The sequence below is a fragment of the Ammospiza nelsoni genome, chromosome 9 (assembly GCF_027579445.1).
Source record: "Ammospiza nelsoni isolate bAmmNel1 chromosome 9, bAmmNel1.pri, whole genome shotgun sequence".
Lineage (NCBI taxonomy): Eukaryota > Metazoa > Chordata > Aves > Passeriformes > Passerellidae > Ammospiza > Ammospiza nelsoni.
The window spans coordinates 28,470,410-28,486,232 of record NC_080641.1 but is presented as its reverse complement, the minus strand read 5'-3'; the positions used below and the strand labels follow the sequence as shown (position 1 = coordinate 28,486,232).

Below are 15,823 nucleotides of genomic sequence, written 5' to 3'. Positions count from 1 at the left end.
GGGTGCAGTAACTTCCTAAATGCCTCCAGTGTGACTCTTCAGAGATGAAGCAGCCTCAGTAGCTGTCTGCAAGATGCTGAGGTGCATTTTAGTGCAAAAATTATCTTGGAGCAAAAAGGAAATACTGGCACTGTTGACCTGACGTGTTACAGATAATTTCCTTGAGCTTCTACAGCCTCCCCAGGAGAGTTTGAAAAGTGTGAGGTTTCCTGCACATTCCTGAGTCCTGCAGCATTTGGGAGGAGAGGGCAGAGTCCTTCAGGGACCAAGACTGTGCCAAGGGGCTGCATAGACAGGATGATGCTGGGAGGAAAGGTGCAAGAAAAGGTACTTCCTAGTCCAAAGCAGGTTTTAGGTCACAGGACAGCTCCTTTGTCACTCATGGGTACGGACAGGACCACCCCAGGGAGATGCTGCTCACCTTGGGTTTGAGAATTGCAGCTTAGACAGGGTGCCCAGAATGAAGGGGTGTGAGCAGGGCCCCATGTCCTCCTTTCATTTCTCAGAGCCACCAGCCCTGATGAAAGCAGAGGAATAAACAAATCCATCTCAGTTTCAGTGGGTTTTTAAAATTTTATTTTAATTAAGAACAGTGAAAGAGGAAACACCTCTGCTTTCCTGTGGTTATACTATGTTCATCATTCCTCTCCCTCTCCGTTTTTTAAAAAATTTGTTTGCAAGCAACATTTTTCCAAATGTAAAAATCCATATTTAAACTTAGTAAAACTTTATGGGGGTGAATTTAATACGTTATACTATGACCCAAAATGCAGTAGGGAACATCTCTCTTTTTTAAATAGCCTTCTTCAAACACTTGATTCTCTTGTGACTTTTGCAATCAAGAGGCTTATGTTGAGGCTTCTGGGCAGAGAGTCAAAATGATACCAAAGAGAAAGTATTCTAAGCTAAAATAGGATGGATGTATTTTCTGCTCTTTCTCCAGACTATTTTTCCCCTTGAAGAAGTCAGCTTCTTTCTCTGCTTTTATAAATGTTTCCTAAAAGCAAAAATGGATTGGATTGGATTAGATCAGTAGTTTTAACTTCTGTATTCTGCCTGAAGCTCTCACTAGGGAATTGAGGTCAGTGTGTTCAGAAGTACTGAAATGCAAAAAATCTGTTTGTTCAAAATTAGAAAATTATCTTTCTCCAAATGAAACTTTTTTTACCTGAGACAGCTGAGAAATTGCCTAATGACCTAAAGGCTCCGTGAAGAAAAAGTAGGGTGCGGAACAATTTATTGTGTGGGTTTTTTTGCACCACTTACTTCCTGTGGTCAGTTTTGAGCTATTCAGTTTTTAAGGACAGTTCTGTAAAGCAAATTCATCTTTGCCAGAATTGAATTAGTTTGTTCTATGTTTCTTTGTACCACTATGTACTCTTTATTAAGAGGAAAATTGAAAATCCAAGACTTAGATTTTTGTCCTTCAGCCTTTCCCAAAAATTGTGGCTGTGGTCTCCAGCTATTCTCCTGACATGAGGAGAGGGTCCTGTCCCAGGAGAAGATGGTTTTTCCTTTCTCATTGCTGATGTGGCCTGTCAGTGACCTGCAGCTTTGCTGATCACTTTGTAGACAATTTCTACTGGCCCAACTACCCAGGTTTCATTCTGCCTGTCCCATTTAGGGTAAACAGCATGGGGTAAGAGTCATTCCTGACACTTCCAAAGCATCCTTCATCCACGGAGCCTTTATGGTTTGTATGTTAGATTGCATTGAGAGCCCAGTGAAGTAAAGGAGAATATTTCCATGCTTTCAGCAGGATTTGTATTCATCCAGCAGGCCCAGCCATCACTGGATATCAAAGTGAATAAATAAAGTGAGTGACTAACCCATTTTACACTCTTTGTGCTCAGCGCAGCATAAAAATCTTCTCATTGACAGCAGGTGTAAGGTCTTGACTTCATCCACATGGTTAAACAAGCTGTGCAGTGAAGTTGTTTGGTGGTCACCACAGCATACAGACAGCTCCCAGCCCCTCTCAGGGGCTGTGCCTCCTTCTTCAAGCTGTGTCCATCAGAAACAACCCAGCTTTTTGGATACCTTATCAAATGATGCCATCCATATCTCAAGTTGTCTCTGCAGTTTGAAAATGCCGTGGATGGATTTAGATAGTAAGTGTTACCTTCTGAAAAGCATATGATGGTCTTGATAACATGACATTAGAGATTCATAAACTAAGCCCGTGTCAGTATCAGCCTCCCTAAACTGAGGAAGAAAATGTTTAGTGCCTCACTTCACAAGGCACTTGCTGTTTATAAATCACCAGGTTGTGTTACATATCCCTTTAAAAATGTTATCATTCTTTGCTGAAACCTGTCCTTTAAAATTTAAGGGTCCTGATAATTCTAATTACATCATTAACTTGCCCTATTGTCATTTTGGATAAAATACAACTGGATTTCTGGCTCACTTCTCAAATCAATGAGAACTATCTGTGGAATGCTCCAGCTTCAGTAACTGCAGAAACACACAGCTGAGACCATTAGGTAGAGTGTTGAATGACAAGCAGACCTAATTTGTCCAAGGAATGGAGTTTTATCTAGGGCAGAGGAAGATAAATCCATGAACTGAAGGCTGAGCTATTGTAATGCAATGCTCTGGAATCATCTTATCGTTCTCAGCCCTAACAAAGTGCAGGCGAACTGGCCCAGCCTCTCGTTCTTCCAGGGAAAATGATTGTGGGCTCTCCAGAAAAGCCAGTGCAAGGCTGTATCCAGCCCAGGGGAGCCATCCCACGAGTTTCCCATTGTGTGTCCAGGCAGAGGGCCAGTCACACTCCAGGAGTGTTTGTCACAAGGACGCTGATGGCAGTCCTGATGCCAGGTGACACGAGTGCTCAGTGCTGCCTCTGCCCACAGCCAGCAGACCCTGCCCTCTACCTTCTGCTCTCTGGAGATGCTGCTGCAGAGGAGCTGCCTTCCCATAGCTCAGAAGAGCTCTTGCTCTGCTGTGGTGGGTTCATAATTTCTTTCTACTTGCACCTGAGTTACAGCTCCGTGTTTTGGTACACTGGGAGCATTTGGAAGTGAACGAAAAAACAGGAGTGGAGCCAAAATTTTCAGAGTCTAATTTTCATATTATGTCAGAACAGGATTCCAGATTGGAGCAATATTGTATTTTGACTTATGGGTTTCAGAAAATTGGTTGCAGATCCAGATTGAGAGTGAAGTCTACTTGTTGATGACAGTGCTGGGGAAAACATTGCAAAGATTGTTTTTTTATTAATAATCTGGAACATGCCCAGATAATTTTCATGCTACAGGTTTTGAAAATAGGCTGTTCTTGCTCGAAAATGTTCATGACATCTTTGCATTTGGAGTTGTTTTACCTTGGAAGTTCTTTCCCTCCTCTTTCCATGAAGAAAGCAATGTCAGAGAAGAGAGAGTCATGGAGAAATTGGAACAAGACATTAAAAAGCTAAGATTTTTCTTGCAGACTGCTGCGTTATTAGAAAAAGAACATATTTACCTACAGAAAAGGGCTGATTTACATTAGAACATTTAGGGAATGTTGACTATCTGTATTTATTAGTATGGGAATAGACTATAAATGAGTATGAAAGAGTGATTGGTAAAAAATATTCGAAGGTGCTGCTTTCTGTGCAGTGCTGTATGTTTGCTGTAAAGCATTTACTTTCCCTTTTTAAAGAGCTGGTTTATAAAGTGTTTTTTGGAAATACCTGTTAAAGAGAAATGAAAAAGACTTGTTAGTATCTTAAATAGTATCATGTTTGTTGAATGTACAAAGTGCTTTTTCTTTCTCCTTGTTTTATCTAGAAGTTATATTTGCTCCTCATTATGACTGTGAGGGGGAGAAAAGTGGGACAAGGGGGCAGCTTGCTTGGTTTGGCAGGGCTTGGCAGGATTAGTGTTAGACATTATTGACAGGACTGTGTTCTTGGGTACCCCTGGACACATTTCCTCATCTGACACTGTTAGTGTGCATTACCAAATGGTGAATGCCATAGATTAGGTATCTCCAGTGTAAACTGTTTGAGCTCTGATGGTGACTTCAGACAGAGATCTTCTAAACCCAAAGCCTTGTAGAGTTCTACCAGCTTGGATGTAAAGAAATCCATTTCAGAGGTAACTTAATCAGAATTATTCCTTATTTTTCTCCTCACTGGTCCTTGTTCCACTTCTAAAGGCTTTCTTGAAGATGTTCTCCATCTTTTCATCTGGTACTAGACCTCTCAAGTGACCCCATCTTAAAGACAGTTAAAATCAGTTCAAAAGCTACAATCCAGTTTGTTTCAGATGCCAGCATAACTGGAAAGCTGGTTGGACTGGGAGGAGCCTGGACCTTCTCCAGGACCAACCAGGAAGGCAGAGCCACCTCTGCAGTGCATGCACTCCCTGGAGGGTCAGCTCCAGAGGTCCCATGTCCAGCCCAGCTGCTGTGGCGTTATGAACCAGATTTCTGCTCCTTGCTAAGTTATGTGATACTGTGCAAATCATATATTTTGGATCAGACTTACCTCAGATTAAAATAATATTGCAAATTTCACATACACATTCAAGCTTTTCCTAGAATCTCACTAAACAGGAATGGAAAGAAACTCATTGAAGAGCCCTGAACAATACATGTCCAAGACAACCAAATCTGAGTTTGTACCCACTACTAACCAACTGTTTTCCCACTGTGTAACAGAAGACAAAATGAAAAATACCTTTGGAAAAAGAATTTCAGTTCTTTAATAAACCAACCCCAAACCCAAACCTTCTGGTCCCATTTTTTTCACTTTATTGCTCTGCTTTGCCCTTTGATCAGTGTCTTTACTTGGGTGTCATGGCAATATAATAGGTGATGGTTTTAGTGTCTGAACAGAAAAAAAATATTCTTTGTCAAAGAAAAGAAAGCATTTGGAAGGGAAATAGAAAAACGTGAACTTTTCCATATGTTTGCAAGCTCATGAAAGCTGGCCTGAAAAAAATCCCAATGTTAAAAGGGTTTTAAGTGTGGCTGGAGCATCATTAGGTTGTTAAGATTTACCCTCCCCTCTGAAACCCAAACCTTTATTTGCATACACTGCAGGTTTGTCATCCTTAGTCAATTAATGAGCAGGTCCCTGTAATCTGGTCCTAAATATACTCCACATAGTTGGGTGAAGCTTGCAGAAAGGGGGCCGGGATCATTGTTCTGACTCTGTTTTGTTAAGACTTCTTTAATCAAAACATTCATTCAGATAGAGAGGCCGGCTGCATATTTTGGCATCGCAGCCAAGGGGAGCAGGGATGGGGTTGGGGTGGGGAGGGAGGCCTTGGAGGAGGGGTTGGTGTTGCTTGCTTCTTCTTTTCCTTTTTTTCCCAAGTGCTTGCAAAGCAGCTATTTAACTGGTGTGGAAAAACAAATAGAAAACATACATGGAGGTCATGACTTCTCAGGGATTTGTTGAAAGTCTTTTTTAACAGGGATAGAAGTAAAGTATCACCCCCCAAGCTGTGAGCGTGTGAGACACACAGCCCATCCTTGTGGCCTTTCTGCCTTTTTTTTTTTTTTTTTTAACATGGTTTCTTTTGGCCCAAATCAACAGAGAAGGTAGTACTAGGCAGGACACACAGCTGTTGTTTGGCCAGGTGCCACCTGGAAGAAGAGCCCTGGCAGGATGGGTTTGCTCCCAGGGAGGGTGTCCATGCAGGTGCAGCGGGGGCTGAAACTGCAGATACAGGGGTGTCCAAGGGCTGCAGCCCACCCTGCCTGCAGGCAGCTTTACACTCAGGCCAGCAATGACTCCTGCAGCCTTTGTGTCACCTGCAGAGCTGGTTTTAAAAGGTGTTGTTCACTCTCCATAGAGACTTCACTGGCATTCAGCCTGCTCTTCCCCTCCACATCTTCTCCTAATTTTCCTGCATTTACAAGCTTAGATGCTCCAGTGGCCCCTATGTCTGAGGTAGCCAATTTGAAACTCTGTCTTCTCACTCAAGTTGCCATGGCATGCTGAGGGGTGTCCCACTAGCTTAAGTCCAAGAGGCCAGTTAGAGAAATCTCACTAACCTGAGCTGTGGTGTAATTGCAACATCTATGGACCATGAGCCCTGATGGAAGGTGGGCAGGGATGAGCTCATGGGTAGAAAGGGCTTCCCAGAGTTGGTCCCAAGAAATGTTCTTGCTTGTGTTCTTCACTTCCCTTCAAGCACAAAAAAGTATTTTTGTGTTTTTCCTCCCTCCAACTCTGGAAAAGGGAAAGAAGGGATGGAACTGAACTTTACTTCAAACATGAAAGACTCCTTTTACAGTCCACTCAGATTTCTAATATATGACTTTAAATTTTAGTGCTTAAGGGAAAGCCATAATGGCTTAATCACATGCTCCAACTGGAGACTGCTCCTTCCTGGTTTCCCTTTTCCATAACAAACAGCTTATCTTCTTGGCAGCTGCCAACTTTGGGCTTTTGGGTTAAATCAGATTAACCTGACACTCCCTCCTTGGCCATTACTGGTCTCCCTCCCTCATTAAGGAAGCTTGGGAGTGCTGGAGGAAAACCAGTTGAGTTGGCAGCATCTTTTGCTTTTGTGGCAGCCATGTTCTCCTTGTGGAGATACTTGTTCTCACAGCCCATTCACTTTGCACTATTTCAATCCTTCCTATCAGAGGCTGCCGTAAGAGGATATGGCTCTCCCAGATGCCAGAAGGGTCCATAAATCAGAGGAAAACAGGTGTCTTCCAAGTCCAGAGCAGTATATTTTGCAGCCCTGCAGTAAAAGCCACAATGCCTTGTCAAGGCTGGTTAACAGGAGGGTATCCTCCCTTCATAAAGGAATGATAACTAGATCTCAGATGTCAGCCTGTGATCCAAGAAGGATTGGTGTGAATTTAGGGCTGTTCAGTTTGCTGGAGGAGCCAGTGGGTGTTGGGATGCTGTTCTGGCTCCCTGGCAGCCCCCATAAGCTGCCTGTCAGCTCATGAGATCCTTATCTTTCCTAGAGCTGTCAACTGTATAAAGGTTCCTGACCTGCATGGTGTAGGGAAAATCCTTCAAAGCGGGATCCCTTACTTGTCTTCTGGCCTCTGCCCACGAAAAGCTCATAAACCAGGAGACTAATAAAGTGAACCTTATCTTTATAATGTTTAAAAAAAAATTAATGCAGTTGTCGTGATCTGGGAACAACTCCCTGCTCACAACTGGAGATAAGGATTACGAGTGTGGAGGCAGAGCCCTCTTGTCAGGGAGGGATGGATGGGGTCTGTACTGGGGTGTTGGACTGGAACTCTGGAAGCTGATTGCCAGCTCCCTGTCCTGCCACAGCTGTCCCTTTTGACCCTGGGTGTGCTGCCTTCTGTTTTCTCTGTTTAGCTGTGAACCCTCTGGTGAGAGAAGGAAAAATAAGGAAATAAGGCATTTGTTTTATTAAGAGATTCCCTTGCAACTGTCAGTAATGATGCTGTACATGTAGCAGTCTGAAGTTTGGATATTTCTCAGGAGATGAGGCTGGAAATCCTTGAGTCATCTACTGATTAGGACAGTGGGAGAGAGGAGTCTCAAAAGCCTGGAGGATTGACCAAGATACAGGAAGATAATAACTGAAAGGGTTTTAGGATCACTGTGTGTTTCATGGAAGGGCTGGCTTCCCATTTCCCTATCTCAGCTTCCTCTTTTCCATCTGCAAGTAGAATTATGGTTGAAGATCACCTCTGTGCACAAGCTGGTGAGGAAAGGCATACAGCTCTTTATTCTATTGTTGGTAATGTTATTTTTTGATTGATGTAATATTACAATGAATTCACATTCCAGAAATAGTCTCATCACTGGAACAGAACGAGGCTAAACAAGGTTATCAGAGGATTGGGAAATGTAGTGCATAGGAGTAGGAATGATAACACTGTTACTCCACATATGATAATGATTTGATACTGGACTGAGTCTAGGCCAGTTCCAATGTAGATAATAAATCCAAAGTAAAAAAAAATGTAATCAAAGATGATGGTGCTTATGTGTGTCCAAAAAAAATTATTTGCAGATAGATGTTCACAACTCTGGCATTGTGCCTCTCCCCAGAATATTTGTCCAAATATTAAAAAATAGTAAATTTTAAAAATGGACTTTTAATGTAGTCCCGTGTCCATGAATTTTCATCTGAACTTTGGCAGTAAGCCCTAAATGCGATAAAAGACTCTGCACCAATATATTTTGCTTTTCTCTTTTTTTTTTTTTTTTTTTGTCTTTTTTTTCTCTCTGTCTCTACAGACAAAGCTGAAAGCATAGCATAGATCTTGAGTTATGGCTGGTGCATTTTTCTAAGCTAAAGTATCTTGTTAGCTCTTATGCTAATGACTGCAGCAGAATCCAAGCCTCTGTGGAAATTTATAGGAAGAGAGGTTACTGCTGAGCATTGTGTTGGACTTTGGGTCTTCCTTTGGGTCCCTCCAGAGCTAGACTGAGCCAGTGCCTTGTACGTAACATCAAGGTAGAAAGTCTTTTTAGAAAAGTCTCTGTCCCCATTTTACAGATGGACTTTTGAGACACAGGAGGAATAAAGCCAAATGCTTCAAAGACACTTAGTGGAGGTTAAGTGCTGAGTTTCCTTTGAAGGTTTAAACCCAAATGACATGCTTGTGATCATGTAAGAGATTTGTATCACCCATGGGAGCAGAACCATTTTTTCAGGGTAGTGTCATAACCACTCCACAATCCTTCCTCTTTCTTCTCCCTAAAGCTCCCACTGACTTCAAAGGTGAAGAATTATGGCCCACATCCCACAGCACTGTGAGCTCAGATGTGTGTACAGAGCTTTATCCACACATATATTCCATCAGGGACACTGACTCAAGTAAAACTACACAGACAGTGGGGAGGGGAAGAAATTTTTGTAAGGCTGGAATTTCTTTTTTATTCTCAGAGTCCCTTTCTTTAACCTTAAAAATTTAACTTATAAGTGCAGAGTGTACCTAATGACTGAGTTTGTAGTCTATCTGTACTGTCCATAGGAAAGCTGTAACCTAAAGGAAATGGGAATAGAAAAAAGGAGTGCTACCTTATTAAGTAAAACAAAATATTCTTTATTCTGAATGCCTCAGTGAGATACGTTATTGAGTTTCCACTAGAATTATATATAAATATGCGTTGGTTGGGTTCTCAGAAAACTGCACAGCTTGCAGAGACTGGATGTAAAGAATCTATTTATCTCTTGTCATGTGTATCCACTAGAAGTGAGCACATCCCAGGTGATGCATTTTTCTCCTGATCCAGCTGTTACACTCCTAGGTGAACAGCAAAATTAGAAGTTTGGATTTTTCAACGGACACATAATCCACTCCATTGTACATTTAAACACTGGTAGCAATATTCAGGTATTAGTAGATCAGTCCCTCAACCAGGGGCACAGCAAGTGTCTCAATCATTCACTCTCAGCTCAAAACCAATAGATTAAAATGTTATTAAAATGTTAAATACATATTATTAAAATGTTAAAATTAATTTGTTCAAAGAATGAAAACAAAATAAAAGTAGAAGGGGGAAGGTACATCCTTTTGGTGCATATTTAGCCCATCTTTTGAAAATAACAGATCTTCTCTTTTCCAAAAAAACCTCCAAACTTAAATTCTGGCTCCAGTTAAGAGTTTCCTAATTGCGTGTGACTGTTTCTTGACTTCCTGATCCCTGTCTGGTTTAAGGGTTTCTTAAATCAACAGGAGCAGCTGTCTCCCTGAAGCCAGGCATGGTGTGTGTCACTGTGGAAAGGACCTGGATACAGGGAGGAGCAGAGGTGATTAATGGGGCAAGTGTCACAGCTCAGAGTGTGGTTGCACTACTGTGTAGGGGCATACTTACTGCAGTCATTTATCTTCTGTCCTCTGCCACACACACACTGAAACACACGTGGAGATTTTATTTTTGCCAGGCATCAGAAATGCAGGAGTGCACGCAGTGCAGCAGGACCTGTAGCTGATGCTGTGCCTCTCTAGATGATGTCTTCCTTTGTCTTGTTCCATGGGTGAGCAAAAGAAAGATTGACAAAACCCAGTCCTTGGTTTTAAGTTTATCTCTCTGCCATTGGCAAACTTTCTCCCACAGAAGAGAGGGAAAAAAAGGGAAAGGGGGGGTGGGGGGGAAGGCAAGTAAATGTCCCTGTTTTGTGTACTGTATTTTAAGTTAGATAAAGAGAAGGAACTATAGGTTAAATGTGGATATAGGATTGCAAGTGATGGAGTTGTACAAGGAAGTGAAAGGTGCTTCCCTTCTTGGCAAAGACCTCATACAACATCTGTTTTTTGGGTATCTAGACCTCCATCACCAGTGGGATGCACAAAGCTGGGGGACTGCTTGGTCCCCCAGCACCTCTGCTCCTGCTCTGTGTAGGAGCAGGTTGTGCTCACAGGCAAGGCTGTACCTTGCTTTCCCCAAAGCATCTCAAGTGATTCAAAACCAGGTTCCAGCCTTCACTTCCTTTCAGCCAGAAGCAGGGAAGAAGAGACTTCCATTATGTAGGTGTTGAGCCTTCAGATGCTTCCACAAAATGTCACCTTCCACTTCCTCCTGAAGGCTTTCCTGACTTCTGCCTGTATAGAGGAGATGCAAAGGTTTGTGAAATCTCCATGGACCAATTGATTTGTGGCTTTGCATTACAGAAGTTACTGCAAGTGTAAAATGGCTACTCATTCCTCAGACTTGATTCCTACAATATAAATCTACCCCTGTTTTTCACCAGGAATGGAAGCCACTATGTTCTTTGCTGCTGTAGCCAGCAGCATTTTATCTCTTTGACACGTCAGTCTGCTCCTCCATCCCTTTGAGACAAACAGGTATTCTTGCCAGACACAGAGGTAACTTCTTGGGCTTTCACAGGAAACTGGTGTCTCCAAGAGGTCTGACTTAATGGGAGTTATTACTTGTTGAGTGCTGGCTCAGGGCTAAACTGAGAACAAGGTGCAAAGTACTTGCATGCTCTGAGGAGTTCACAGGTTACACTGGTGATGCCAAGCCATGTTGGAAAGCGTGGAGGAGGGAGTAACTCAGGATAATGTGACTGAACCCTTAAAGAAGGACATGCTGTGAGAAGCATGGTGATTTGGCAAAGCAGGTTGAGAAGCGGTTCGGAAAATCAAAGGTCCAGCTGGTCTGTGAGACCCAATAGGCAGAGGCAGGATCTCTTACATGGAGTGTTATCTCCATCCCCTTAGGATTCCTTGGTTCAGGAGATGTGGTCCCCTTTTCTGTCTCACTCAACTGAGAAGAGCCTTTAGTGTGAATCCAGAGTGAGGTGTAGACTCATCCTGCATAATGCATGGTGAGAAATCTCTCCTGCTTCATCCCTCACATATATTAGGAGTGATGCAGTGGGGCTGCAATGAAAAAGTTTTAAGGAGAGTCACTGGGAAGATGGAAATCAGTTTTTCTCCCTAAGACTTGCTGGAAACTTTTGGAGAAGCAGTATAAGCAAAGAGGGTGGGATAAGACAAAAATTGTTGTCATGCGAGCAAGTGGAATGGGAAGAGGTGGGCTGAAAAACAAAAACCAAAGGCAAGTTTTAGAAAATTAGTACAGGAATTTTGTATAGTAGAAAACCAGAGATGGAATTAATACAAGTAACAGAATCACTGTACCGTGTTTCAGCACAGTGAGTGAGGGATGTTCCCCTCATGGGCTGTGCATGCAATGTCATTACCACTGACTCAGATTAACACTGGAAATCCTGGCAGCTTTACATTTACCTAGGGACTCAGAAATCTGAACCTAAGGTTTGCAGTTTAAGTTGCTTTCTAGTGGTGAGGCACAGAAAATCACCAGAAGTGCTTGGGTCCTGTTAGCAGTCATCAAACACTGCCCCCTTACAGCTCTTCTCTCTGCAGGGCCCGTGGGCTCCCAAACCCTTGTGGTAAACCTGGGACTTCCACTGTTTCAAAACAAGTTGCTGTCCTCATAATCAGAGACTTTTGGCTTATCTGTCCCTTACAGCTTGGATGTTGGCTCATTCCTGGGTCTGCTGCCCTGACCCAAGTCCTTGAGCTTTCAGCCTTTCTGTCTGTGAATATCTCTCTTCACAAAAGCAGAGACTGAAGGAGCAGTTCTTGTGGAAGTCACTTCCTCAGATATATCAGGAATGTTCCAGGGATTTATGCGTTGTAATGCATGGTCTTCTCTGGTGAGACCTAATAGCATGTAAAGATAAGGGAGTTTACCCTGTGTGCATCTTCCTGTGTCTGTATTTGCTATACTTTCCTCTCTTTAAACTGTTAGGTTCTTAAAAAGCCACATATACAAGCCAAATCTTACAGTCCTTGCTTAGTTCATGATGACCTCAGCTGAGAATAGATCACAGGAATTTGGTATTAAACAGCCAATGATTTTTTTTTTTTAGAACAAGCAGAGAATAAAGGTCCAAGTAACTCACCCAAATGTAACACCTGAAACTACATTTTCATGAAGGGACAGAGACAAATCAAAATTAAAATTAACTAAAGTTTCCTTTAGTAAAATACTAGTTTCACTTTTTTTAAAAGAGAGTATATTCATTGGGAATTTATTTTTCTTTTTTTTTTTTTTTTTTGAGAGTTCCTAACAGCTTCCCATGCTCTGATCCTCTAGTGTTTTTTTGTGTCATAGTGGTGGCTTAAAGAAGCCTGGATTAAAACATGCAGTGTTTTGTGGGTTCCTTAACCAATGCCACCTGGGTTGTGGCCTCTCTCTCTGTTTCAGGTGCCAAACTTCATCAACACAACACTCCCACCCCACGAGCAGGTGACAGCTCAGGAAATAGACAGCTACTTCAGACAGGAGCTCATCTACAAAAGGAATGAGAGGATGGGGAGAAGAGTGATGTCACTTTTAAGGGAGAACAGAGACAAGAGCTTCTTCTTTGCCTTTGGAGCAGGTATGGCATGATTTTTTTCTGTTTTGCTCAGTTACTATGATTGGAAGTAAAGTGTTTGGAATTATTCAGGTCTCAGCCTGTGGGAAAACTTCTTATGAGGCTTCCCTTTGAAGCAGAAAGACTTTTGTTTGTCCAGACCAGCTTCTGAAATGGAGTGAATTGTTGTAGGAGGCGGGTCTAGGTCCAGGCAGACTGCACACAGGCTGCACTTACTTTGTTTTCCATCTGGCTGTGGAAATGTGAAGCTGTAAGCACTTCTCATGCTGTTGTATTTGTTCCCTTCCCAGACCTGTGGGCTACTTGGCCACAGGTGTAGAAGATGGTTCAGTTGCCTTTGAATTTGTAAGCCCAGGTGGTGGTGACAGTGAGTGGCAGAACACAAACCCTTTGGTGGCACAGGCACACGTGTGTGGCTCCAGGCACTGGCCCAGGATTTCAAACCTTCTGGGTTGCTGCAGTTAAACTTTCTCAATGGGTGACCGAGCTGCTTTGGTGCTGTGTCTGTACAGACTGGCTGGTGTGGGGCTTTGCACAAGTGCATGAGTTGTGTGTGTAGCTAAATACCAGCAGTTTAAACCATGAAGTAAAAATCCAAAGTGTCCCTCTTCCTGTTTAATGCTCTCCCTGAAGTCTGCAGAACAAAGATGTCTGCAATACTTCTGTGAGCCTACAACAGTACATGCTACTGTCCTCTCTTTCCCTTTTTTTATTTCTTTTCCCTTGACCAATGGAATTCATATTTCCGTGTGATAAGAGTATAAATAATAATTATTCAGGCTCCAGCTCAGCAGAATCCTGAGCACCAGCTTAAGTGTCTTTTTGAGCTCCCTCAAAAGGCAGGCTGAGATTGCTGTGTCGAGAACCAATCTGCTCCTCCTGCTCCTCTCCTTAGCAATTTCTCATTTTTGACAGAGCTTTGCTTCTCATCCCATGGCTCTCACTATGAACTTTGGCAACAACTCACCTTTCGCTACTCACTTCAGTGGGAATTTTGATTAAAGACTGTGGGTTTTAGCAGAGACACGTGCATTTTGATGTATTTATTTTTTGAGTGTATCCGGACTGAATTTTCCCAAGCTTATTTAATCTCAGGCTTGGCTGATATTTCTGGCCAAGAAGTTTTGCTTAACTGTTTTTACAGTAGGAAAATATATCATGATGGCTCATAATTGGACAGGCATTCATAAAAACCAGCCTGTCTAACCCAAGGAGTGAGGTTTATCGGAGATTATCAAACATGATGCTTAGATAACAGTTTCCAGTTTTGGAAATTCCTTAACCAGTACATAAATGGAGATGAGAGGATAAACTAGGCATCACTGCCCACTTGTAGTGCTCTATACCTAGTCCACAGACCATGGACTAGGTGAGTCATGGATCCAACCCACTGCCGCTGTTTGCTTGTGCTAATAACAGAGCTGAAATTAAGCCAATGGATGCTAATTCCACGTTACATTCTTTAGAAAGACACTTCTGACTTAGGGGAGGTTTGAGCTTTCTTCCCTTGTCCCCATCAGAGGGCACCTACCTGAAACTCCCAGGGAGCATCCCTTGGGAAAGCTGGCTCATAAAGAGCAAGCCTCACTTTGTCTTCTAGGCCCATTTCTGGTGATGTTGAAAACTGCCTTTGTTGCTGGGTTGTTTTGTTTCCCCAGCACTGAGCATGGCAGGACAGAACAGACATGCGGGTTTATTGAAAACTGGGATGTGGGAGACGCTGAGGAAAGCTTTTTGTTTTGGGTTCTTTGTTCCAGCCTCCCTTTGGCTTTTCTCACCAAATTGGGCCATCCCTGCAGGCTATCCCTGCTTTAACTACAATTAATTCCTTCTTTCTTCTTTGGGGTGTTTTTTTCTTCATGCAGAGAACATTAAGAGTATTAATTTTTTTCAATGCCAAAACTTTTATGTGACCACAGTGCAGGCAAGTTCATTTCCTCCTGTGATTCAACTGCAATTTTTTTTTCTTGAAGGATTTTTTTTCCTCTTTTCCTTCATGCACTGAATTTGAAGAGTGGGTTTTACTGATAGATCTTTTATTTTGCATCCTTATATCTAGTTCTTTTATTTTGAGGGATTTCTTTGGTATGTGCTTGAATCATGAATTCAAATTGTCATATAAAACTTTGAGGGGTTGGTTTTGCCTTTTATAAAATTAAAAGATGTTTTGATGAAAGTTGAGGCTTTCACATATTCCCATGAATTCTGAAGTGCAAAATTTTAGGAATGCACTTTCAGTTAGGATAGGCATAATAGAGTCTGTGGGAGTTTATTTGCTCCCAGAGCAATGCAATTTAAGATTTTGCATCTCTAAAACTGTCATGATGAAGGGGAAATAATTTGAAAAAATATATTCTGGACAATGTGCTTCAGACGATATTGCCCTTTATGCCAAGCTTGATCTTTGCATTAATGTCTTAATTCTGAAGATATTTGAACTAATGAATGAATAGTAATTAAATTATATATGTGTATTATGAATTGTTTTCCAAATTTCATAATCTCCATCATAGTTTTGGGAAAGGAAGAATTGGGTAAAACTGTGCTGTCAAATAAAATTAGGAAAATAAGTGTTTTTCTAAGTAAGAAAATAAGCCTGTTATGAGAAAAGCACCTTGGAACCATTCAACAAATGCAGTTTTACAGACCAGAGCTGCTCTAGAAGGGAGCCCTGCACCCTGCAGGATGATTCATGTGGACTCAGAGGTATCCTGTTACTCCCAGGTATAACTGGAGCCAAGGGGCTGGGAAATAGGATCTCTCCCAGAAAACAGCCCTCCTGAGGCTGAGCCCTGCCCGTTCCTCTGGTGGCCTCCCTGCAGGGAGCTCTACCTTGTGGATGCTGCTGTAGTGATGTTTTACCTGGCTTTTGCACAGCTGCATGCAGCAACTGAGGCTCTGTTGCTCTCTTGGAGCATCATCCTCAGTTTATGGTAAGATTCCAGTGCTGTGGATGGGTAGCTCTGTAGCATCTAATAATTAATTAGCATAATAAGCTTGACTAAGGCGGAAGGCAC

General features: G+C 42.3%; 1 protein-coding gene across 1 annotated transcript in view; it reads left to right on the top strand.

Moving 5' to 3' along the window:
- TRABD2B (TraB domain containing 2B) overlaps positions 1-15,823 on the top strand; it is a 261,330-nt gene that overhangs the window by 144,231 nt on the left and 101,276 nt on the right. Inside the window, exon 4 of the mRNA XM_059478777.1 lies at positions 12,635-12,809. Coding sequence (XP_059334760.1) covers positions 12,635-12,809 — 175 coding nt within the window. The remainder of the gene's footprint in view (positions 1-12,634; positions 12,810-15,823) is intronic.